The following is a 27,077-nucleotide window of genomic DNA, read 5'->3' as shown; positions in this document are numbered from 1 at the left end:
AAAGATAATAAGGAGAGTTTTATTGTAAAGATAGACAGGACCTATAATTTTTATATTTTTCCAAGTCTACAAAAACTCTCAGAGTAGAAATTTCTTTGTCTGTCATACCAGCAGACAGATTATTTATAAATCAGGGAAAGGAAAGTTCACTTCTTGCCAAACTGAGGTAGAGGAGGTGGCACCTTAATATCCTGGCCTCTCTCCAGCTTCTTCTCACAATCCACCAGGTAATTGACTCCATCGATGACTATCTGAACAAGCTCGACCTTTGACAGTGAAAGAGATGAAAGATTAATTTGTACAGAAGACACATGCAAGGCTTTGATCAAAAGGAACGATACTGGGACACATGAGAACCTTCCCTGTTAGACGGACTGTATAACAATTTCTTCTCATTGTTTCCCTAAAGTTTTGTGGAAAGAGAGGTATCTGATAGCTAGCAGAGATATTACAGGGTTACTCTTGATCTTTCTGTCATTAAGATAAGGTCACTACTTTGTGTGTGAGAACTTTTTAAAAAATATGAAAACCATTAGTTTGCATTTCAGACATTTCTTCCCCATCAATCTCTGCTAAAAAATGACAGTTTGTCTTAAAGTATATCTACACAGTGACACCCTTGTGATATTCTCTGACCCAGATTTAAATTCTGACTTGCCACTAAGCTACCTGAGCACTAAACATGCTACAGTTCAGATATTATCATTTACACAGTGAACGGCTTTCTGAACAATATTTCAACTCAAATATTTGGCAATTAAAGAATGTTTGCAATGTACCAGGCTAGTTTGTTACTTAAGGAAACTATGTGAATTACATTAAGATATACTTTTTAAAAAATCCCTGCTTAAAATAAGTTAGAACTTTCATTTACAAATAATTGGTTTTCTTAAACTAGAGTACATTTACCTATGATTTTTCCCCTGGGAATCACCTCTCAAACAAATTTCTTGCACTGCTCCTAAAAAAACCCAACTAAGGTAGTAAGTAATTACTATTTAGTTCCAGATATCACTAAAATACATGATATAACTCAAGAATGCCCAGCAATAATGGAGGAGATGGTTAAGTGTTACAGCTGAACATATTTTAGGCATGATGGAGTCTAGTGTCCTCCCCACTTCTTTTCATGCAGAGGGAACTGGAAGCTCTAAGAAAGGGTTGGGTCAAAAAGCTAGTCATTACTAATTTAAAAAAAAAACAACACTTATTTTTTCTACTTATCCAACTGACCCATTCCACTGTTGATGAGGATGTGGTGAGGGGCCATTCACTGCCAGTGAGCTCTCTTGGTATAAATCTTCTGATAGGAAACTTGGTCATAAGTACAGGACTCTCAAATTTAACCCAAGAATCCCCTTTCTAGAAATATATCCTAACTAACTAATCATAGTTGTGATCAAAGTTATACATAGAGATGGTCAAGCATAATATCAAATAATCAGGGAGACATTAAATAGATATGTTTTGAAGAATATTTAATACTGTAGAAAAATGCTCATGTTGAAAAAAACATTGGGAAAAAGCTGTTTTATATCCAACATATGTAATAATACTAAATTTAGTAAAAAAAATTTTTTTTGAATAATTGTAAGAATGGAAGGCAATTTAGAATAATGTTCACAATGGTTAACAGGGTTGTTAGGTTAAATAAGTGGATTTTTTTTTTTTTAACACTTCTGGGAATTTTTCTAGTCCTTATAAAAGATCACTTACTAAATCATAGGTGTTTTGTTTTTTTTTTTAATGATGACCACCTAGCTTTCCAGTAATTAAAATCAAGTTTTAATATTACAGGCAAACAAGGCTAGGGCCCAGATTTTCTTTATTATTCACTACACCATACGTTATTTAGCTAATTTCAGAAGGTGTGGTATTTATAGCTGCTGCTTCCTCAAATACTTTACCAGAGCTGGTAGCATGCAGGCTGATTTCATTGTTTTGTTTTCTCCCTTCCTTCCCTCAGTTTGCTAGTAGGAATACCAACTAACAATGAAATAAGCAAAAGATGGCAAGAAAGAAGAAAGAACATCAGTGATCCATGGGTTTAACAACCAGCCACTGAGTTATTGAGTTGTATGTTGTTGTTGAGTTGTTAAGTCATGTCCGACTCTTTGCAACCCCACAGGCTGCAGCACGCCAGGCTTCCCTGCCCCTCACTACTTTCCGGAGTTTGCTTACACTTATGTCCATTGAGTCAATGATGCCACTGAGTTGTATAAGAGCCTTTTAATTAATGATGGGCACAGTATGTTCAGGGCTTCCCAGGTGATGCTAGTGGTAAAGAACCCTCCTGCCAGTGAAGGAGATGTAAGAAACGTGGGTTCTATCCCTGGGTCGGGAAGATCCTCTGGAGAAGGAAATGGCAACCCACTCCAGTATTCTTGCCTGGAGAATCCCATGGACAGAGGAGCCTGTGGGTCACAAAGAGCTGGACACGACTGAAGTGACTTAGCAAGCACATATGCTCAATGAGATAAACTGGGAGGAATTACGGAGATCGGGATTTGCTTAGGTTTCTGCTGCATGATCATTATGTGTGCTCTTTGTGCTTTTTCTCACGTGTCACTCCAGGCCTACCTATAGTTTATGAATCTCATTTATCCTTTATATTCACAGAACCCTGCTGAGTACAATCTTACACATATCTGGTGCATACCGTATGTGCCATCTTGAGCCCTAAATACAAAATTTTACAAACTACCAAGTAGCTAAAAATGCCCAAGTGAAGATGATAGCATGTGATCTTCATCAAAGGAAACTCAGAATCAAGAGAAAAATCCACTATTTCACTCCACTCAGAGACAGCACACGGGTTCTCTGACTTCACAGTGATAAGACTGCTGTCCTTTAGTAAAACAGAACTCCTGCCACTCACGATTGCTGGAACAGCTCTGGAGGCAGGCGGCTGACAGCAGTCCCATTGTGAATTCCTTCACTTGTCTATACATTCTCAGATCCCATGGTGCTTACCTTTATGCAGTGCTTTCCCATGGAGGACCAGGGCTACAGAATGAAATGTAACATGGCGCAGGACTCAATGGGCCTAGAGGAGGTCTCGAATTTTGGAATAAGGAAGGGCTGTTGAGGTTACTTCTTTTCCTCTTAAGGTGATTTTGTTAGCTCATTTTTGGAAAGTGAGAGACATGTTACCTCCGATCGGCCAATTCGATCTATGTTGGAAATGTCGTACACGTCTGCTACCGCTGCAGTGTCCACACCGCCTGTGCCCCGCTTCTGCAGTCTCAGGTTCTCCAGGATCTTAGAAAACCGTGGATCCTGGGACAAAGGAGAATACTTGGCGTCATAAGAGGAAAGCTGATCCATCATCCTTGGCACACGTAGAGAAGATGTAAAACGAGAAGTAATAACAATGCGTGTTTAGTAAGCATGTATTTGGGCCTCCCGGGTGGCTCAACGAGTAAATAATCCGCCTACACCGTAGGAGACGTGGGTTTGATCCCTGGGTCAGGATGATCCCCTGGAGGAGAGCATGGCAACCCACTCCAGTATTCTTGCCTGGAGAACCCAAAGGACAAGAGGACCCTAGCGGGCTACAGTCTATAGGGTTGCAGAGTCAGACACGACTGAAGTGACTGAGCACGCATGCACAGACACAAACATATACTTACTATGTAGCAGGGCCCTGTGCTGGAACTTTTAAAACTTACAATAATCCCATGAAGAAGGTATTACTTTTACCCCTATTTCACAGATGAGGAAACTAAGCCTCAGAGAAATTAACTTGCCTAAAAGTAGAACATAGCTAGAAGGTAGCAGAGCTGTTATTAACTTCTATACCCCTATTTTGTCATCTAGATACCCTTTGGTGAGTTTATTGTTCATCTGTATAACAGTTGTTATTGATATAATTAAAATCAAGACATTAAGTCACATCAAATAATTTTCTTAGAATTGGAATTTTGAATAATATCATCATACTTTTTTGGGGGTGGGGTGGGGCCGAAATCACATTTTCTAAACTTGTTTTAAAGTATTTGATTCACTTGGTGTGCTATGACAGAGAAACCCCCAGGTGCCCACCAGAATCCATTTTCCTATCTTAACAGGTGAGCTGAGGAAGTAACCACTGTCTAGGTTCTTGCTAATGGAACAAGCAGAAGTGACAAGTGCACTGCCAGGCCTAGACCTCAGATCTTCACACGGACACACTGGCATGCTCTCTCACCTTCCCACAAACTGAACATGAGGTCTGACTGTGACCATGCCTTAAGGCAGTGGTGCTTCAAGTGTAGTTCCCTGACCAATAGCATCGGCATCACCCGGAGACTTGTGAGAAATGCAAATTCTGTATTTTGGGTTTTCACAACCCTCCACGTGATTCTGCTGTAGGTTCAAGCCTGAGAACCTCTGAACTAGGAGAAAGAAGGGGATGGAAGGCTGGCCAGGCAGCAGAGAAGCCTTCCTGTCCATCTCTACTTGTGATATGATGGAGGATTTAAACTTCCTAAAGTCACATCCCATTCTTACAGCCCCTTAACCTCTTATCCTATGGACACAAGTGTTTTTTCAAGCAAACAACCTTTTCTTGTCACTTTCTTTCATCTGTCAGAAAGTAAAGGTTAAGGAAGGGACTAGGACATTTTCCCCTCCACAAAGCAGCCCCAGGTGAGCTCATCCTGGTGGAACCCAACAGGACCACAGGCTATGTGACAGTACCTTGCTGAGCTTTGGGATCCTGACATGGACACCAGCTCGCAATCCCGTGCCGAGGTTCGAAGGGCAGGTCAGAATGTACCCCAGGCGCTCATTCCACATGAACTCCCAGCCTCGCTCTTGGATTAAGCGTTCCACCTACAACAGGGAGCAAATGATGAAGTTCTCAGAGAGCCGTTCACTCAGCATGCCCCCGCACCAGGGAGGGGCGTGCGCACTGTAAGTCCGCCATGAAAAAACTCAGGTAAATTTATAGTACTGCTTCTATATTTGGAAACGAAAAAGTAAAACTAACTGCAGTTCCTTTTCGAAAGTTATTTTTAATCCTTTTATTTTAATAATTTTATTTATTTTTTTGTGGGTCTTCATTGCTGCAAGGGCTTTCCTCTAGTTGTGGTGAGTGGGGGCTACGCTCTAGTTGGGGTATGTGGGCTTCTCATTGCAGTGGCTTCTTTTGTGGCAGAGCACAGGCTCTATGGCACTTGAGCTTCCATAGTTGCAGCATGTGGGCTCATCAGTTGCAGCTCCCAGGCCCTGGAGCGCTGGCTCAATAGTTGTGACACATGGGCTTTGTTGCCCCTCGGCATGTGGGATCTTCCCGGATCAGGGATCAAACTCGTGTCTCCTGCATTGGCAGGCCGATTCTTTACCACTGAGCCGCCAGGGAAGCCCGATATTTTTTTACTGAATGAAAGATTCTTTAAATTCTATAATGCTTTACAATCTTCAAAAGTTTCATACACGTGATTTCATACATTCTCATAATAACCTTTTTTTCCTCCTACCCTTCTATTACCCCTCCCCCATCCCCTCTCCCCGCTGGTAACCACTAGTTTGTTCTCTACAGCAGTAAGTCTTCTTTTTTTGTTTTATTCATTAGTTAGTTGTACTTTTTAGATTCCATACATAAGTGAGATCATAACAGTGTTTGTCTTTCTCTGTCTGATATTTCACTTAGTATAATGCCCTCCAAGTCCATCCATGTTGCTGCAAACGGTAATATTTCAATCCTTTATTCTATAGTACTTCATTAATAGAAAATTAAACCTCTTCTATCACCATATCAAAATGGTCCAATTAAATTCGATGAAGCATGTAAAGCACTGAACACAGTACCTAGGACATCAGTTCAGTTCAGTTACTCAGTTGTGTCCAACTCTTTGTGACCCCATGAACTGCAGCACGCCAGGCCTCCCTGTCCATCACCAACTCCCGGAGTTCACTCAAACTCACGTCCATCGAGTTGGTGATGCCATCCAGCCATCTCATCTTCTGTCGTTCCCTTCTCCTCTTGCCCCCAATCCCTCCCAGCATCAGAGTCTTTTCCAATGAGTCAACTCTTTGCATGAGGTGGCCAAAGTACCGGAGTTTCAGCTTTAGCATCAGACCTTCCAATGAACACCCAGGGCTGATCTCCTTTAGAATGGACTGGTTGGATCTCCTTGCAGTCCAAAGGACTCTCAGGAGTCTTCTCCAACACCACAGTTCAAAAGCATCAATTCTTCGGTGCTCAGCTTTCTTCACAGTCCAACTCTCACATCCATACATGACCACAGGAAAAACCATAGCCTTGACTAGATGAACCTTTGTTGGCAAAATAATGTCTCTGCTTTTCAATATGCTATCTAGGTTGGTCATAACTTTCCTTCCAAGGAGTAAGTGTCTTTTAATTTCATGGCTGCAGTCACCATCTGCAGTGATTTTGGAGCCCAGAATAATAAAATCTGACACTGTTTCCACTGTTTCCCCATCTATTTCCCATGAAGTGATGGGACCAAATGCCATGATCTTAGTTTTCTGAATGTTGAGCTTTAAGCCAACTTTTTCACTCTCCTCTTTTCACTTTCATCAAGAGGCTTTTGAGTTCCTCTTCACTTTCTGCCATAAGGGTAGTGTCATCTGCATATCTGAGGTTATTGATATTTCTCCCGGCAATCTTGATTCCAGCTTGTGGTTCTTCCAGCCCAGCGTTTCTCATGATGTACTCTGCATAGAAGTTAAATAAGCAGGGTGACAATATATAGCCTTGACGTACTCCTTTTCCTATTTGGAACCAGTCTGTTGTTCCATGTCCAGTTCTAACTGTTGCTTCCTGACCTGCATATAGGTTTATTAAACAATAAATGTCAGTTGCTCTTATTTTTTCATATGAGCATTGTAGGAGGACATAGTAATTCTCAGCAAGTAAGGCTGTGGTCGTGTTGTTTTTGTTGTTCAATCACTAAGTCATGTCCAACTCTTTGCGACCCCATGGACTGCAGCACGCCAGGCTTCCCTGTCCTTCACTATCTCTTGGAGCTTGCTCAAACTCATGTTCATTGTATAGATGATGCCATCCAACCATCTCATCTTCTGTCACCCCCTTCTCCTCCTGCCCTCAATCATTCCCAACATCAGGGTCTTTTCCAATGAGTCGGCTCTTTGCATCAGGTAGTTAAAGTATTGGAGCTTCAGCATCAGTCCTTCCAATGACTATTTAGGGTTGATTTCCTTTAGGATCGCCTGGTTACATATGAACGTAGATGCATTCTATACTGTTTCTATGCTTAGAACAGCCAAGAGCTCTGTTAAAGAAATCAGAAAATAGCTAATGATCCACAGACTTCTCTAAACCATCCTGCATTGGGGCAGGAAGCATGGGAGCTTGCTGGAAGCTGCAACCCAAAAGAGTGCCATGATCCCTAGAAAAAAAAATTAGCCCTGTCTTGGAAGTCACCACAGTACTTTTTTTCAAGAATGAAAAATATAGAGATTTTATTTTAGTGAATATTCAGAATTCTCTGATGACATCTTACCTCTTTAAGTCCACGACAGAATCGCTCAAATACTCTTTTCATATTGCCTCCTTTCTCCATAGAGATTACTCTGGTGTGGTCTTCCTCATTAATCCAGATGAGAAATGTCTTGTCATAATTATGCCTAATGAAGTGAGAAATATGGTGTTGAGTGTTAATTACATTTGTTTCAACACATGAAAATTCCTATTACCTCTGTAGCTTGATTGCTTCATTTCACCTTACTCATTGCCTTAGATGGTCCTAATTTCTTCACTGTGCCGCACAAGTACTGCAAAATAATGTTACCCTGACAGAATGAAGAGTAACACCAACTCCAACCCTCATGTCATGTTTTTGCCAAACAAGAACATAATCTGCCTCATTCTTCAGACTAGGATGACAATAATTCAGCCATGATAACTTTCAGCTTTGTTGCTAACAAGAGTGTTCTGTCTCCTAACAGATTCAACCAAAATCATATGGCACTTAATAAAATATTTTACCTGCAGCTCAACATGTTTGGTATACAGATTTCACATGTTTGCTGTATAGATCCTGCCTCTGAACCCGCACTGAACAGCTGCTCCCCAGCACTTTGATCTGTGCTCCTTCCAGTAGTGCCATAACAACTACCAAGGAACAAGAATCAAAGTTGCCCAAGGACCGTTGGCCAAGATAAAATATGTGTACACTCATAGCCACTCTTCCTTGTAGGATTTTGCTTAAATCCTCAATATTTATTTTTCATTTTCTGCTTCTCTGTTTTAATGTCATGAAACAGAGATTCTCTAAAGTCAAATAATATGAAGCTATGTTTTTCTTACAATTTTTTCTCATGCATAATTCATGCAAACCAGCTAGCATTCCTGCACATCCTGGAAACATTACTATACTTATATATTAAACACACACACACACACACACCGATTTCTAAGAACTCTATCTTCTCCATTTCTAAGTACTCTATCTTCTCAAGCCAGGCATGCCGTCAAGTGCAGGTCACAGCAACTCCAGGTTAGGACAAGCAGTGATCTGAAGGAGAACACTGCACACACTGCAAATGTGAACATGCTAAGTCCATACCAGATTCCCCGGGCATCTGGCCAGTCACGGGCCATCCCAGCACAAGTTAGTAAAGGGGATACTGGCTTATCAAATAGAAAGTGGTCCTGCAGGCCAAAAAGGACAAAGCAATGAGACAACACTAATGAGATCAGACACGATGGCAAGTGCCAGGTGGTCAATTTCCAACTCACTAATAATGGCTGAGGTCTCTCAGGCAGTGCTTCTCAGTGTTGGCTGCTCACTATAATAATCAGAGAGCTTAAACAATTCTAATGCCCAGTTCCCATCTCTCAGAGATTCTTGTTATTGGCTGTGGCCTGGACATTGGGATTTTCTAGTGTACAGCTAAGGTTGAAAACCACTGGCTTAACCCAGACGGAAATCCTTACTCACTATGGAGTTGTCTATCCAGCCAGCACCAACCCTGTGCAATGGCAGAGTGGGCAGTGAGCAAGGGGGTGCTGTCCCAAGAAGTGTTCCACACAGTTGCATTCTCCATGTTTCTAATGTTGTAGGTTTACTTATTCTTATTATCCTTTTCATTACAAACTACTCGAGATGTAAAATAATGATCTGTAAATAAAAATAGTCACCATTCATCTAATGCTCACTCGGTGCCAGGCTCTATGCTATGTACTTTTTATTTCCTTTAATCTTCACAACAACACTCTGAAGTAAATGTAATTGTTCTATGTGATAGGAAAATAAAACTGAGGCTCAGATAAAACAACCTATCACACAGCTAGGAAACGGCAAAATCTAGATGCAAACCTAGACCTGTCTGACTCCTAAGTATGCCTCTAACTACAATATACCACGCCACAAATCAAAATCAGTGTCCAGAGACAGGCATTTTTCTTGCTTGTGTGGACGCAGTAAGAATATGAATGTGGATTCCATATATTTCAATATGATCACACTGAAGTCAGAAATCAAGAAGACACGGGAAGGGGAGTCCTTCTACAGTCTCTAAGTGGAAGAGCTGGGACAGGTTTAGGGACTGTTATTGCCCAGGAAACAGCGTGGCCTTTAAGCTGGAGACCAGAAGCAGCTACTTGAGGCCGAGGAGTTGTTCTGTAACAGGGCAAGTGGAGAGAACCAGGAGACTGAAGCCTCTAGAGGCCTCTAGACCATCAGTTGGCCCATCTCGTTTGGAAATGGGGCATCTTTTCTGGTATCACATCTTCTGAAATAACAGAAAATTTGTTTCTCCTTTTCCTTGGAGTTTAAAGTTACTTGTGAAAATGCCAGGCCAAAAAAAGGGACTTGGGTTTTGTCTCCCCTAGTGTGAGACCAAAGCCATGGAGAGCCTGGGGAGGCAGCAGGAGTCTCAGAGGTGGGCTCTGGTGTGAGGCAGGTTTGGGGGCAGGCCTTCAACCTGGATGATTCCCCTTCCAGATGTTCCGGGCTTTCTGGATTTGAGTGTGGCCGTGGAGACACAGGCAGGATTTTCCATGCCCAATTGTTCCGATTTATCAACAAGCCCGGGGACCCTCCATCCACCCCCACCCACCAATCCCAGCCCACCCTATGGTTTCCTCTGCAGACTTCATTCAGAGACCATCTCCACTTTTGACCTAAACTTTTAAGGCCTGCTCTTTCTGCCTTAGACTGACCAGGTTGAAACCCCAGCAAGCTCCCAACCAGGGCAGGGTCCTGGGCTCCGGGGAGGCCACACAGCGGCCACTCCGGGCCCTCTCAGCACCACCCCGCCCCTGGCAGCCCAGGTGGTTCAGGGGCCACTCACATCGATGAGCCGCTGCTGGTCCTGCTCCGTCATCTCGGACAGCTTGTAGTAGCGCCCGGCCAGGTCCCCCTTGAGGCCCTCCAGTGCCGTGATGGCCACGTTCTCCACCTCCCTCCGCTCGGCCCGGCTGCAGGCGGGCGGCAGGCTCAGCCCGCGGATGCTGCGCCCTGTGCGCACCCGAGACGACAGCACGTAGCGCTCGTCGAACTGCCCCTGAGTGATCTGCCGAGCAGAGCGCGGGGTCACTGCGGGGCTGCGGCCACAGTGGCCTCCGCCCCGCCGACCAGGGGACCCCGGGGCACAGAGCACGTATGCATGCTGGAGCCATCCTGCCACTCTGGGGGCTGGGGTCTTAGAAGACAGTGGAGGAACTACTTCACAGGGTGCCCTCTGCAGTCCTTTACCCCAGGTAGATTTAGAGTGAAAAAAGGAATTGTTTCAGGAAAGGCTGAAGGTTTTCAGTGACCACCACTAACCTGGTGGTAGGAGGCAAGGAAAACTGACTTTGGCTATTTCCTGATAGTCTCAGTGGCCCTCCAGGGAGCATGGCGTGGGAAGGCCATCACAGAGCTTTCAAGGGCAGCTGGACCCAGGGACCCTTCTCTCTCCTGCTCTTCGTCTTGGGTTCTGGAGTGCCAGCTTCATGGGAGGGTACAGAGGTGGCTGGCGCCTACCTTGGATGCATCCAAATCCGTGGGGTGCTTCATCACCCTGGGGTCATAGCCATTGTGCCTCAGCTTGATGACAGGGTCAAAAAGGTCGGCAAACACCTGCAGGAGGGAAGAGGCTCTGTTTCCTTTGGAAAGGACCAAGGAAGATGTTCCTTGGTTCAACTACTTTAAGTGGTTCATCATTTGCTCTTTTTTAATCTTAAGCGCCAAGCCAAAGGTGATGCCCTCCTTCTCTGAAATTCTCAGTGCAACTATGCAGGAAAGAGGTGTGAGACTGCATTGATGGCTAATCATAATAATAGTAGTAGTAGCAGTTGTTGTTCAGCCACTAAGTCGTGTTTGACTCTTTGGAACCCATGGACTGTTTCCCGCCAGGCTCCCCTGTCCACAGGGATTTCCAGCAAGAATACTGAGTGGGTTGCCATGATCTCTTCTGGGGGATCTTTCCCAGATCAGGGATCGAACCTGTGTCTCTTGCATTGGCAGGTGGATTCTTTACCACTGAGCCACCCAGGAAGTCCAATAGTAGTAGTAGGCAAATGCCAGAGGAAACCTCTCTCAGGCACACTGCCCCTTGGGTGAGGGCAGACATACAGATCTCTGTCATGGTAATCTCTTTCCTAGTGGTTCTGCCAAGTTCACTACCATCAGATGAAGCAAGAAAATTTTGTGTTTAAGAATCTGAAGGATAATAGAAGCTGCTAGATCAGAAGCTAAGCAGTTTTGTGGTCAAAACTGGTTCTACAGTTTAAGTAACACAATACATTTGTAGAAAAGTAGCTTCATAGAAAGAAAAGTGCACAGCAGCAATTAAGGCAAAGCAGGGACCCCTTACCCTTTGAGGACCTTCCCGCCCAAACTAACTCAAGTAGAATCTACTTTTTAAAAAACCATAAATTTCTGGAAACATCCTTTAGGTAAAATAAGGATAAGAGAAGTAAAACAGAGCACCCTGCAGCCTCTGGGAGCTGTGGGATGTCAGTCCAGGAGTCAGCACCAGTCTGGGACTCTGGGAGCTCAGAGCTGGGCTGCTGCTCTTGAGTTAGTTGCCCATCTAGCCTATTCAAGATGGCCCCCTCACTCCCCTTGACGGCTGCCTTCCCAAGGAACTGCTTTCCTCTCCCTGCAACAGAAGGTGCAAAGGAGGCAGACCTGAGGGAGATGGGCTGGAGGTATTTGCCATGACATAGAAGATGCACTAGTGGCTGAGCTCCAGAACAGGGGACCATCCTGGGCTTCTGCCCCCAGAATGAGGATGCAGATCATGGGATTTTTCCAGGAGACTTGCCTGTGTGCGTGCTAAGTCACTTCAGTCATGACTGACTCTTTGTGACCCCATGGACTGTAGCCCGCCAGGCTCCTCTGTCCATGGGATTCTCCAGGCAAGAATACTGGAGTGGGTTGCCATAGCCTCCTCCAGGGGACCTTCCTGATCCAGGGATCTAACCCGTCTCTTTCGTCTCCAGTACTGGCAGACAGGTTCTTTACCACCAGCGCCACCTGGGAAACCCCAAGAGACTTAATGATTCACTAAGACTGCAGTGGACTGTGTCATCAGTAATTCCCAAACTGAACACCCATGGAACCATCCTCTCCCCTCAATAAAACTCAGCCACAGACATATCACCTCCTAAAGCCTCACTGGTGATTACGATGAATACCAATACAATGAAACAACAACAAATGAAAAGATTTTATTTTTTCTGTACCAGTTCACCCCCTTGATGAGCTCAGAGAACTGAGTCATGCGACTCATTCCTCTATGGGGAGGGATACTAGAGCAGTTGCAAAGGAAGCCTTGTGCCTGGGAAGAATAGATCTCGTTGTTCCAGAAAGCACCGCAGGTGTTCTGCTGAAGTTGGCTCCCCTTTATGGGAACCTGTTCTGAGAATGCAGCCCCACAGAGGGAACCCAAAGCACCCACCCAACGCACACACTGTGGAACCCGCAGCTGCGAGTTTACCTCATAGGACTCCTCGTCGCCAGCCACCATGCCCACGGTCTTTATGAAGGGGTGGCCAGGGTTGTCCACTCCGGTCTGGATGCACTGGTCCAGGGTATAGCCGCTGGGCGTCACCTTGTTGCGGAGCTTGGCGTAGATGGCCGGCGTGAGGCACTCGGCCATGCAGTTGTTGTGTTTGCGCAGGTCAGGGTAGTCTGCGCTGTCCGCCGAGGAGAGAGGCGTTCAGCGAGCAGCCCCGCGGGGACGGGGCCTATACAAGAGCTTTGTTTCTGACCAGGCTCTCTTCAGCCAGGGGGCAGAGGGAAACTGGCTAGGTCATGATTCAAGAAAGCCGGATTTTAAAAACATACGTCCCTGAACTGCCAAAGAAATGGACCTAGCCCTGCCTAAAGAGGTTTATGATGCTGGCTGCAGGAGCCCACAGACTGACTTATGTTTATATACAGAGGAAATAGAATGAAGATAATTAGGAAAGAAACTAAAGTCGTATGCAGGCTTTTTTTTAAAAACCCAGAAGTTTTGGTAAATTATAACAGTCACTTTTTGACCCCTTAGGTCTGTGATAGAGAAGCTAAAGTCCCTGCAGGCATAACTGCACAGAAATTCATTTATTTGTCCGTCCTCAATGATGCCAACTCTATGGCTATCTGCTATGCTGAGCTCAGCGCCTGCCTATAGACACAGGCATTCAGGGAATATCTGTTAAACTAATACATAGGGGAAAATCAAATGGGGGTGCAATCTTACCTGGGATATGCACTGACTGAATAGGGAATTCAGGACCACCACAAGCACTCTCACCTCAGGAATTCCTGAGGTACCTGGTGGGTGCCAGCAATTTCCTCAGAGATCCTGATTCCCACAGAAGCCAAGTAAGTATTTCTGAGAAACACCTCAGGTTTTCCTCATGTCTATATGCACACCTGCCCATACGGAATCCCTTCAAGTCAGCGCTCCAACTCTACCCAGTGTGAGACCTCTCGGCCATGGAAAGGTCCCCAGGGTACAGAAGACACTCCATCTTCATTCCATTTCTCTAATTCCCTTCTGCAAGTCCCTTTAAAGCTGATACTTCAAATCACTGCTATCACATCACAGCTTCCAGAAGGCAGTGCAGCACGTATGAGGCCCAGGTCTGGAATCAAGGGACCTCGATATCTGGCTACACCAGCTGCGTGAACTCAGGCACTACTTAATTTTCTGAAGCCTCCATTTCATCACAGAGAGGTGCTAAGAGGAATAAAACACTCTGTGTAAAGTGCTCATCACACCTAGACATGCTCAACAAAGGTTCGGTCTTGTTATTACTATTCCACTAGACCTCACGCTCTGGGCAGGAATGATGAGACTACACTTCCTTGAGTTCACCACAGGTCACTGTGTATCACAAGTCACACTGATTTACTCATCCTCAGAGACCGAAAGTGGGGCCCTTGCTGACAGTTTCAGCAGGGGAAAGTGTATTTCTGGCTGGCATTTGGCGTCATTTTAAAGCCAAGAGGACTTACCTTGGTGGGAATAGCTTGTGTTGCTCCCGGGCCGCAGCACACACGTTCTGCTTATTCAGCAGGTACCCCGTGGTCAGGGCACCGGTGCCCAAGGTAGCAAATAACAGAGAGGCATTGCGGCCAGTCAGCAACTTTGAGAAGGTACTGGCCATCCTTCCTCTTGGATGAGTGTCTGGAAAACAGAGAAGCTGAGGATTATTTTATATTTATATATATATATATATATATATAAAAGAATTTTTTGGCTGTGTTATATTGCTTGCAGGATCTTAGTTCCCTGACCAGGGATCAAACCTGGGCCACCACGGTGAAAGCACCAAGTCCTAACCACTGGGCCACCAGGGAACTCCTGAGAAGCTAAAGGTCAGATAGCCTCACAGGATGGCCCTGAACCACAGTATAGAGATCAATAGGGGAGAGAAAAAACTGCAGGAGACTTAGCCTCTGTTTTGTTTTATTTTTTTCTTCCTCCCTCTTTTCCCCACCCTCCTCACACTGCTTGGAAAAATCTGGTTAGTTTTAGACGGAGAGAATGTCAAACTGCTTGAAGTCCATGTCATTTTCTCCACCAATATAATATCAAGGGAAAAAATGGAGGCTTTCCACATTTGGCGGCTTGACAGACCAGGTGCTCTTTGGGCTCTGCCACTGCACAACTCGACCCTGAACAGAATGGCATGCTGGGCTTATGAGAGATAGAGGAAGCTGTTACCGAACCAGGCTCATTTTGCCCAACACACAGGACTCCAAAGTGCTGAGACACTAAGGTTTGCAGCAACCCTTAGGAGGGTTTATTCACAAGGCAGCCACGGAAGAAGACGGGAGAAAAAACTCACAAATTCACCTCCTGGAAAGTAAAGGGCCTGGAGTATTTGTGGGATAACAAAGAAGCATGGCGCTCTGAAGCATAGAGTGCGTGGGGAGTGCGCAGAAAGGTGATTGGGAAAAGGTGTGGTAATTGTCATTTAGCACAGGTGTAATTAGGCTACCTTTGTAGGGTCTGAGGGTGGAGTTTCCAGCCCTGCGCTGTCAAAAGGTCACTGAACTTGGCACTCGCACATGCCTAGTTGTGAGGTCAGTGGTCCTTCCAGTCTTAACCAGCTCAGCTCGAACTGGACACAGCTGAGTCCATGTTCCTGGAAAATAACTTGGGCAAACACCTTATTGTTTAGGCCAGAAACTGCATGGCGGACACACAAGCCTTAAATCGACCTTGATTGGTGAAGGCAGGTGAAATGAATTTCACTAATCATTATGCACAGTTTCAAAGTCTCTGAAGACCACTCTCCTACTTCACTCACCCCAAGTGAGTTGGTGTCAGAGCTCAGGGTAAGAAGCCAGGAGATTTGGGTTACCTTGAGTGTGGATGTCCATTTGCACACTAGGATCAGGCTATCAGCAGGGAAAGGGCAAGCTGAGTCTAAGACTCTCCAGCTGCACTAGGACCCTTGAGAGGGGCTAAAGTGGTCCAAGATCAGGAGTCCTCCCAGCAAAAGCACACTTAAATGCTCTAAGGTATATTCAGTTCAGGCCCTACTCTCCTATAGATGAAGATCAAACCATAACAAGCTCTCAGAGATCACTAAGCACATAAGGAGGTACTATGAATGGGAATCAACAGAATAAAGGGCCACAGATTTGGGCCTCCAATGACTGTAATTCAGTCCAATGACTGAAGATACTGTAATTTTCAGACAAGAATGTAGAGTAGCTCTATATAAAATGTTTAAAGAAACAATGAGCAAGCAAGGAATCACAGTGATGAGCAATCAACAGGAAACTACTAAGAATGATCAACCTGATCTGAAAGAGAACCAGAATGAACTACAGATAATAATACAGCTGAAGACAGAATAAATGAATTGGAAGATATACATAATAAATTATCCAGAATGTTGCAGAGGAAAATAAGAAAATGGAAAATATGAGACATAAGAGATATAAGGATCGAATGACAAGATCAAAGATACATCTAATGGAGACCTCAGAAGGGAGAAAAGAGAAAACAGAGAAGCCATATTTGAGGAGAAATGATGACTGAGAATTTTCCAGGACTGATGAAAAACAAAAATCCACGATTCAAGAAGTATGACATAAACCAAGCAAAATTAAAATAATCCATACATACATGAATAATAGTTAACTGCAGATTACCAGCAACAAAGATATCCAAAGAAGTTAAAGAGAAAAGACAGTTCATCTATAAAGAAAAAACATCAGCTGATTTTTCAACAGTGAATAATGGAAGACAGAGAAATGGTGTCTTTAAGGGGCTAAGAGACAATAATTATCAACCAGACTTGGGAATATAGTCATAGTAACTGTCAAACCTGACAATGAAAACGGCAATTTAAGGTAAATAGCAGATCAATAACAAAGAAACTACTAAAATATATGCTTTACTGCTGCTACTGCTAAGTCACTTCAGTCGTGTCCGACTCTGTGTGACCCCATAGATGGCAGCCCACCAGGCTCCCCCGTCCCTGGAATTCTCCAGGCAAGAATACTGGAGTGGGTTGCCATTTCCCTCTCCAGTTTATGAAAGTGAAAAGTGAAAGTGAAGTCGCTCAGTCATGTTTGACTTTTAGTGACCCCATCGACTGGAGCCTACCAGGCTCCTCTGTCCATGGGATTTTCCAGGCAAGAGTACTGGAGTGTATGCTTTAGAAAGTAGGAAATAGACAACAGATGGATAGGATGAGATCCAGATAAAGTAGAAAACATGTATAAATCAAGATAAATATATAATGTCATCAGGGATGAAAATCAGATATCCTGTCTACTACTGCCCAGAGATCAGAATGCAATATTAATCCACAGCATCATCCAGGATGGGGGAGCTATTTACCATGGGTTGATGAGTGGAAAACAATAGAGCAGGCAATTCTTAGTACCCTTTCATTATACTGGTCTCTGTGATGCCGAAACGAAGGGTGGGATTTTTCCCCTAGTGTTTAGATTATCAGGACCCTGCTACAGGATTCTCCAAGCATAGGTGGGTTGGATGGCTGCAAGGAGGCTCTTGAGAGTATGGATACGGAATGTAAACCTAGGTGAAACCAGGATGAAAACTTGAAGACAATAAACTCCTCTAATAGGGTGAGGTCAGCATGGCTTTACACATAATTCTAACAGTAGCCTTCTGCAGTCCACTTTCTTACCTGACTGCATTTTGGGAACAGGGATCAGTTCCCAGTTCCCAGTTATTCTTCCAGGATCACCACCTAGAAGTCTTTATTTAACACCTTTTTGAGCAACACTAGGGAGAAATTTGAACATCTCACCTAAAGCATCAAAGTCCTTGAAAAAAATTTAGGGAGTTATTTTCCTATGTTAGCCCAGGAAATCAAATTGTCAGACAGCCTTTCCTCTGTGCCATGTCTAAAAAGAATCCCCTCAATCCTAAAGACAACAGGAATTACTTTAGTAATCAGTAGGCAAGACAAATGGGCTATTTCTTAGAGTTGTTCCAGGGACTTGTAATGGCTCAACATTCATCTGAACACATGTGCTTCTTTGCTCCCTACTAGACTTTGGGCTGCTGTCTATCTCCTTCCAAGGGTAGGTCAGTGTTCCTCAAGGAACAACACCCATTCTTCCTGGCTTTTGTACACAGCAGGTGACACTAACTTATATCTTTGAAACCTGTTGTATCTTTTTTCACATCCTCCAATCTGCTTCCTAAGCAGAGAGGCAATACTTTCTTCTCTGATTTAACCATAGAACTCTCCAAAATAAGGGAAGCATGGCCCAAGCTCTTTCCAGACTATATATGGGCCAAAATTTAAGCCAAGACATACTCCCTAAGTTAACAAGAAGTGCATTTTTTTCTGAGTTTGGCTCAAACAGTTGATTTTTATTTTTCTTTCCTTAGTTGGCTTTCGGAGAAGGCAACAGCACCCCACTCCAGTACTCTTGCCTGGAAAATCCCATGGATGGAGGAGCCTGGTGGGCTGCAGTCCATGAGGTCGCTAGGAGTCGGACACAACTGAGCGACTTCGCTTTCACTTTTCACTTTCATGCATTGGAGAAGGAAGTGGCAACCCACTCCAGTGTTCTTGCCTGGAGAATCCCAGGGACAGAGGAGCCTGGTGGGCTGCCGTCTATGGGCTTGCACAGAGTCGGACACGACTGATGTGACTTAGCAGTAGCAGGCTTTAGCACTGATATGTGTTCACATCAGCGTGTTTGAGAAGATAAATTCAAAGAGGCAGGGTCAGGAGGAAGCGGAGAGGGTGGTGTCCACGTGCAACCCACCAACCACTTGTGGTCTTTAAAGGTCTTCTCCCTGTGAAGGTGATCTGTGGCTGGGTGTCTGATTTCAAAATATTCATGTTTAAAATGTTATCATATCCATATTTTAGTTTCTGTATGTGCATGCTCAGTCACTAAGTTGTGTCTGAATCTTTGCAACTCCACTGAATGTAACTTATCAGATTCCTCTGTCCATGGAATTTTCCAGACAAGAATATTGGAGTGGCTGCCATTTCCCCCTCTGGGGATTTTCCCAATGCAGGGATCAAACCTGCTTCTTCTGGGTCTCCTGCATCAGCAGGTGACATTTACCACTGAGCCCCCTAATCAGCTATACTCTAATATAAAACAAAAAGTTAAAAAAAAAAGATGAGGGAACTCAAAAACAGAGAGGTTAACTGACAGCCAACAGTCAGTTAAGGGAAATCACATGTACTGACTTTAAATGAAGATCCTGTTTTTACTTATAAGGTTTGCTGCTGCTGCTGCTGCTGCTGCTGCTAAGTCGCTTCAGTTGTGTCCGACTCTGTGTGACCCCATAGACGTCAGTCCACCAGGCACTGCCGTCCCTGGGATTCTCCAGGCAAGAACATTGGAGTGGGTTGCCATTTCCTTCTCCAATGCATGAAAGTGAAAAGTGAAAGTGAAGTTGCTCAGTCATGTCCGACTCTTAGCGACCCCATGGACCACAGCCCACCAGGCTCCTCCGTCCGTGGGATTTTCCAGGCAAGAGTACTGGAGTGGGGTGCCATCGCCTTCTCCCACTTATAAGGTTTAGTAACAATATCATAGTATGTTTGGATGGAGTCAACCTCTCCTCTCCAAGGAGTCCTCTGCCAGACAGTTCTAGCTGCCTCTGGTTCCTCACGGTCTCTCAGGGATCCTGGATGGGTCTTCTCAATCAGGGTTTCCACCGAGGGCTTGACAGAGGATAATTATGGGGCCAAATTGCCATCCAGCCACACAGGCATCATTTTGGGCAGCTCTGAAGGGCAGTGCAATCAGAGGGTGGACCCTCAGGGCTTCCGCCACCCTCCAGGAACACCACTGACCACAGACTTCCAGAGGTCATCAGGCAGTGCAGGTCATGGTCACCGTGAATGATACTGACATGCTTCATGGAGGGAGGAGTCACAGCGGGCAGCAATGGAGGGAGAGGCAAGGCTTGGTGACGAAAGGGTAAGGAGAGGTATCTTTTTACTTGTTTGATAAATATTAATATTTAGATATCTAGTATGTGGCAGCTTTTACAGAGTTCATAGTCTGAGGGGGAAATTCTCATATAGCACTTACTACATGCGGGGGCACATGGTTCCATTAGCTTTATGGTTATTCCCCCATTAAATCCTCACAACAGAGGACGTTCTTATTATCCCCATGTTATAGACAAGCAAATGGAGGTAAAAAAAAAAGGTAAACTCATTTGTCCAAAAGCACACAGTGTGTGAGTGGCAACGTGGGGATTCAGGACGAGTGGTCTGTTTTCACAGTCCTTGCTCTTAACCAGCACCCGCCTGGGCAACCACAAGTTATAGTGTCAGTGTTCTTCCAGGGGAACCAGAGCCCCGTGGGAGCCCCTGGGAGGGACTGAACTGGCCCAGTTCATTCAGCTATACTGTTTCAGGGAGCTGGTCTGGTTTTAATCAGTCTGAGCTATTGTTTACCTCCAGCTGCCCTCGAACTGGCACCAGGACGCAAACTACCAAAGATGAGAGCAGCAACAATGCCCTGACACCACACACCGGTGTGCATAGACAGATGACCACGGAGGCCTGCGGCATCGCCTCTCTCTGGCCAGCTGCCTTCCAGCCATCCTCCAGGTGGGAGTGCCACTGCACTCAGCCCACACTACACTCAATCTACTTTGGAATACAGCAGAAAGAAAGAGCGGAAGAAGGGCTGACTAGCCCTGTTCTATGCCTTGGTCCAGGATCTTCCGGATGAGGACACAGACTCCTTGACTACTGTCACTCATCCAAATCTGGCTCTGGAGAGAATCTATAGAAAATAATTCCCTGAAATGTGGAGAGTTGAAGTCCAGTGGGACTGAGTCTGCCCAGGAGGTATAGTGGCTGCCTGTCTCCAAAGGCCCAGAGAAAAGCCATGACTGGGGACAACCTTGATGGATTCCAGATTCCAGAACATTTGCAGCTACTAGCAACAAATCTGAATGAGGCCTGGCACTTATGAAGGGCTGAATATATGCACACATCTGTAACTATCACTTTGCTTCACACGAGAGGTCACCTCTAGGTGCTGCCCTCAGAATGTTTGAGAACATTTGGGGTGGGTTGCCATTCCCTTCTCCAGGTGGATCTTCCCAACTCAGGGATTGAACCCCAGTCTCCTGCATTTCTGGCAGAGTCTTTACCATCCGAAAAACCAGGGAAGCCCCATAGAAGGAGAGAGGCACAACGATAGTGAAGCACTGTGTGCAGTGGCATAAAAACCTAGAAGAACCTGTCTATCAGAGGCAGAAGGATGGTATGAAATGTGATAAAAGAGACGATGGAATATTCCATGGCTATTAAAGAATCAGTTAAAAGTGCCTCCACTTTACCTAGATGCATGTCTATGCTCTATTCTTAGGTTAAAAGAGAAAAAAAAATCTCAAAGTAATGAATATGAATGGCTCCAATTTTATAACAACCATGTATCTATGTATGTATTTGCATGTATTAGTATAACATAAAGAAAAGTATTAAAGGTTACTCATCAAACTGCAAAAAGCATTACTTCAGAGCCACAGACTTGAAGTAGGCAGATTATTTTCTCTTAATAGAATTCTGTATTATTGCATCACTTGTAAAAACCAGCATGGATTGTCTTTATGATCAAAAATTAAATTTAAAACTAAAAAAAAAGTCAGCTGTGAGGTGTGTTAAAAAGTCACATTTTCAGGCTCCATCTTTTGAATGAGTAGCAAGAATGGCACTGTCAACATGTCTATTATGTAAGCAGGCAATTCTCAGGCCCTGCTGGGTCTACGGAGCCTGCAAGTTGCCTATCTGAGCTTCAGCAACCTGCTCTATATAACGGACTCCTCCATTATATACGATGAGACCCCTCCCCGAGCTGCTGTGAGGACTAAGTGACAAGTTACGGTAGGCGCTGAGTAAATGCGAGTCTCTCCTCTCTCATGACCTTAAGGCTACAGGACAGTTATTACTCTCTTCCCACAACCACCACTGGTTTTCCTAGCCAGCACTGGTCTGCCCCTTCTCTGAATGTTTGTTGACTTCAGTTTTACCATTCAAAGTGTTTCATCTAATTGCTTTATTCTGTAATCTCTCTGAGGACAAGCCTTGATTCCAGATGGAACCCATCATGTATGTTCAGATCCACGGATCATCCTTTGAAAACCAATGTCAGGGCTCACAACATTGATTTCCTCAGGTGGGTTCCCAAGTTCTTCTTCCAGACTCTGACCCTTTACCCAGGCCTTTCCTTCCACCTAGAATGTCCTTTCCATCTCTGCATGACCACACCTTACTGTCTTTTTTTCATTTAACTACCATTTACCAAACTCCCACCATGAGCCATGCATCATGCAAGAGGCCCATACAAATGTTCTTCTCAGTCTTTAAAACAATCCTGGCAAGTAGGCATTATTTTGCAGATGGAGAAAACAGAGAGAGGTTAAGGGACCAACACTTGATAAAGCTGGGATTTGAAACAGGCTAGTCTCTGGGCCTGGATCCAGGCTCCTTGCAAACCACAGCACCTCACAGGCAGCCCTGCACTGATCAGCAATTGGGGAGAAACCACCTTTGTGCTTCAGGACCTGGGAGCCACAGATCACTTCACTCAGGCCCCCAAGACGGTAGAAATGCACTTACCACAGAAGCTTCTAGACACGGGATTGTCACCTGAGAGCATGTGACTCCCCCAGCGTCCCAGAACATTATAAGCCTGTCCTCTCTCCTGTCCTCAGGCTTCTGCTGAAGTGGCCGAGATGCCAGGTGCCACTTCACCCACCCCACTCTGACGCCAGGTGCCCAAAGTGCCTGCCAGGCATGCCGGGGATGCTGGGCAAGCCTGCCTTTCTCAGAGGAGATAGGACATGGGGTTTTCTTCTCTCTCCTCCTCTCTTCTCCCCTCTCTCCTACAGAAGTAGGGACTGCAGGGATGAGGAGGGAGGTAGTCTCTAGCTCTCACCCCACAGAAGTCACTTGCCTCAGTTTCCCTAACTTGGAACACTTCATGACTCCTGATTTGATTTTTACCATCAGGGCTTCACTCTGGCCAAACTGCTGGGCTGCAAGCCAGTGAGATTTCTAAATGGGTACAAGATCACAGCCAAAAAGCAATGGTGCTGTGGTTATACACTTGCCCTCTCCACTGAAAAAACAAGAACCACCACATTAAGCTCTTCTGTCATCATGCCCAAGAGCCCCCCACGTCTGTCTCAGGCAGGCGTACTGGGAGTCTGGGTCTGGTTTGGTCTGGTTCTGTCACATCCTAGGCTATGGACGGAATCCAGCCTTGAGTTCTGTCACTGCCTCAGTTCTGACCTCCTGGTTGTCCTGAGTAACTGGAGGGAGACGCCATGGGTGCCATTCTGCTGACTCAGAGTTATTTCTGGTCCAGCTGTACAGGGCATCTGCGTTTCGAGCTCCTTGGAGGGCAGTGGAAGGCCAGGGGTCGGACCACGTGTCGGCGTTCCCTCTAGAGAGAGTGACCCCAAAATAGAGGGCGTCCTTGAGGCTGGACTAGCTTCACAGAACACTCTGAACAAATTCTCCTGATGTCACTCGTGGCCAGCAGAGACTGGCTGTCCCTTCCCAATTCTAAGGGAGCAAAGGGTTCAAGTTACTTCTCCACCCCCGGATGTACTGGCACCCTAAGAGGCACCTTTGGGCATCTCCATTCTATTTAACAAGTAGAAAGTCATAAGCAGAGAAATCTATGGTCCTTCCCTGTAAAACAGAGGCCTTTCCTAGGCCTCCTGGTGATGAAGACATACAACCATCACAAGCTCATCTCTCAAGGGTAAGTTGCTTTCAAGAAAATAGGAAGCTAGGAACCATCTAGTTCTCTGCAATGCTGTACAGGAGTGGAAGCTTCCTTCCGTGCCCAAGGGAAGGAGCCCTGTAGCCTCCCAGGCAGCAGTGGGTGTGACCTCCAGCGGTCACCTTCAGATGGGCTCCCTGTGGGATTCCTGGCTCAGTGAGCAGGGACTCCCAGAATGCTGACGCAAGGTCCCATGTGGTCCCCTCTGGGAAGGCAAATGGCTCCTGTTCTAGGCTGTGGCAGAGATGGAGTCCCAGAGCCTCTGAGCCAGGGGCAAAGTCTGTCTCAGAACCAGTCCTCCTCCTGCCTTGGAACATGCAGGATGCTCCATTCCTTCTGTCCCCCAGCCCAAGTTTCCCGGACCTTCCTCAGCCTCCTCTTTAGGAAAACTGACCTGGCCCCTGGTCCACGCTGTAAGGGTAGATTTGCTCAGGAAGCTGGCAGAGTTTGTGGGTGCATGTGGTGCTCGTGCCCTTTGCTGGAACAGTGCCTTAACCCACAAAAGGTTTGAGGGGGGAGGCTGGAAAAGGTGCCCACAAAAGTAGAAGAGGGCTCACACAGCCTAATAACCCCCAGAGCCAGCTTGGGAGGCTCAGGAAGCCCCTTGCCAAGTTCTGCTGGCAGCCGTGTTCTTCTATCTGAGCACAGGGGGAGCTGACCAAGGACACAAGCTCTGACACAGAGGCAGTGGGATGGCTGCAGACAGGAAACGCAGCACTTCTGAAAACAACACACCAGGTGAACGCACAAAGCTGTGTCATAAGGCCACTGATTGCCACCTCTGCTGATTCCACCTGACCCTGTGCAGGAGGGTGTCTCAGAGTCAGGGCAACGCTCAAGGGAAGGTCTTGGGGCAGCGCTGAGCAGGGCCAGAGGGTTTTGCCTCATTATGGTGAATGTCACTCTCCACACCCAGCAGAGATATCACCTACCCAAGGGACAAAAACAGGGCTAACAGTAACCCAGCCAAGCAAGCAAACAACAGCCCTTTGCCAGAGATGAAACACATGTAGGCCAACTCTGTAGCATTTTCACCTCCAGTGCGGGGGTTGCGGGTGGTGCAAATAGTTACTTGGGTTTTAATTACTTATTCATTTTACTTGTTTTAATTATTTTAAATTATTTTAACTATTTTGTTTAAATTTTATTTAATTTAAATGATTTAAAATAAAATTTAAAATATTTTATAAATATTTTAATTGATTTATTTAAATATTTAAATTATTTAATTATTTTTAATGTTATTTAATTATTAATTTATTAATGGGGTAGAGATTTTAAAAATAGTTCTGTAGCAATAATATTAATCAGTTTAAATCAGGTCTAGCTCCTGGGCCAATCTGTAATTAGCTCCTTTCCAGGGCTTCAAGCTATCCATTTTTCAGTTAGTTTTTCGCAAGTTACTGGTCTGCATCTCTTCTGATGCTGCTGAGGGAAGCCATCCCTCAAACTAATGAGTTTCTACAGATTACAACGGTAAGAAAGTTGAAAGCTACAGTCCCCAACTCTGTGGCATTTAGATTTTTTTTCCATCAAGAAAAAGTCCTGATTCACTATCAAACACAGGCACTGCAAGCAGGGTGCTGACAGGGTGCCAGCCCCCTGCGCGCAGCTGGCCCACGGAATGGTCACCTGCGCCTGGGTGCGGAGCGGCTCCGTCAAGGACAGACGCGCTGCCGGCCCTTCTCAAGAGTTACCACGAATTCCTCACACAGGAGCATCGCCCAGACCCCGGCCCACAGCCCTGGGTCCACCGCTCACAAGGTCCCTACCCTGGCTCTAGCAATGACCCCAGTTTTGGAGGAATAAAGCCGGGTTTCACAGCCACACTGACCTTGGAGCCGAAGCCTCCTGCGTCCCGCCGCTCGCGAACAGCCAAGGACTGTGAGGGTGGGGGCGGGGCCGGCCTTGAAAGGGCTCCTGAGAGGGCGGGGCCGGAGGGGCGGGGCGGGGCCGGAGGGGCGGGGCGGGGCCGGCCTTGAAAGGGTTCCTTGGAGGGGCGGGGCCGGGAAGGCGGGGCGGAGCCCGCCTCGGCCAATCCCGATCAGGTCTAAAGACGCACTTGCTTTCCAGCCTTGTCCTTGTAGCACCGGCCTCTGATTCTTCCGCCAGTGTCAGGGGGTGGGCCCTGTCCTCTTTCTATCTCCTATCTTTTCTCTGAAATGTTTCCCTGCCCCAAGTCCAGTCCTGTAGGCTGTCTCTCCCAGGGCTCTGCGAGGGCTTCCTGGGCCCGCAGCCCGCTAACTGGCTGCCCAGACCTGCAGGCTCCTGCGTTGGGAGTGGGAGGACCGCGGGAAAATTGCTGCACCTATTTGGGAATTTGTTTCTATCTTCCCTCAGGAGCCCATCCCTGGGTTAGCTGTGGAGAATGGTCCCTGCTCTCCGGGACCCTCCCCTTTCCCCTCCAAGCTGAGAAAGACGTCTAAAGCTCCCTCAGTTTCTAATCACATTCTGAACCAGAAACCAGGGCATCTCCTTCCAACTAGTTATCTGGGGGCTGGAATCAGGGGCAATCACCCTTCTCTTCTAGATCAGGTCGTCTGAAGTAGATTGCTAGACGATACACTTTGTATCCACAGCAGCTTAATTTACTACCAGAAGGTCCTGCAGGCCATCAACCTGCTTAAAAATAGCCCTCCTTGGAACATCCACTGCAAACCGGAAAGGTTGACTGTAAATAGCATTGACCCACCAGGACTTTGGAGCACAGCCTGCATTTCAGAGGGAGCTGACCAGGCCTCTGGTGACGGTCACGTACCCAGCTTCTATGTCCAGGTGCACATCACCAGCTGATTCCTTTCCCTTCCTTCTCAGGACCCAAGCCATGCGAGGAGGGGATGATGGAGCAGGGCATGGAGCCCACCTAGAGTGGTTCTCTTTCAGAGCCTCCACCTCTTTTAAATATGACCCAAAGAAAAAAAATATTTTACCTTTGCATGGGGGTACGGACTGGGAGAGTGCCTCAGAGGGCCTTCTGGGGCTGGAAGGGTTCTTGATTTAGGGGTGGTTGTATGAGTGTACACACGTGTAAAAATTCCTCAAGCTGTACACTTAAGATTCAAGCACTTTACTGTGTATTGGCCTCAGTTAACATATATGCTATCATTATAACCTAGCATACAAGTGATACTTACCCTTTTTGCATGTGATATGATATGCTCAGATATTTTCTAGGTTCTCCTGTGTTATCTCATTGAACATTTGCAGATGGGGACCCACCAAACTAATTGCATGATCCTGTAAAGAGTCAGAGCTCCCAGTTTGCACATTTTGTCCTAACAGACCATAGTCCCTCCTGCTCCCCTGGCAGAACAGGCAGAAAGTTAGAGGTCTGTGGGGCTGACCAAACTGTTTCATGGCAGTTCAGGCACCAGGTGAAATAAATGCAGTGAGCCTGAAATA

The 27,077-nt window shown here is 45.9% G+C and overlaps 1 protein-coding gene across 1 annotated transcript; it reads right to left on the bottom strand.

Annotated features, from left to right (window-relative positions):
• CKMT2 (creatine kinase, mitochondrial 2 (sarcomeric)) lies at positions 1–25,605 on the bottom strand. The gene is made up of 10 exons (XM_010863369.1): positions 25,510–25,605; positions 14,409–14,580; positions 12,901–13,099; positions 10,941–11,036; positions 10,267–10,488; positions 8,538–8,623; positions 7,473–7,596; positions 4,681–4,815; positions 3,154–3,279; positions 1–266 (listed from the first exon to the last, which is right to left on the bottom strand). Exons 2-10 carry the CDS (start codon positions 14,558–14,560, stop codon positions 147–149), a joined length of 1,260 nt encoding a protein of 419 aa, XP_010861671.1. The 5' UTR covers positions 14,561–14,580; positions 25,510–25,605; the 3' UTR covers positions 1–146.
• Between the last annotated feature and the right edge of the window lie 1,472 nt (positions 25,606–27,077).

Source organism: Bison bison, unplaced genomic scaffold, assembly GCF_000754665.1.
Source record: "Bison bison bison isolate TAMUID 2011002044 unplaced genomic scaffold, Bison_UMD1.0 scf7180017864490, whole genome shotgun sequence".
Lineage (NCBI taxonomy): Eukaryota > Metazoa > Chordata > Mammalia > Artiodactyla > Bovidae > Bison > Bison bison.
The sequence above is the reverse complement of the archived record's forward strand: the minus strand, read 5'-3'. Positions and strand labels throughout refer to the sequence as shown.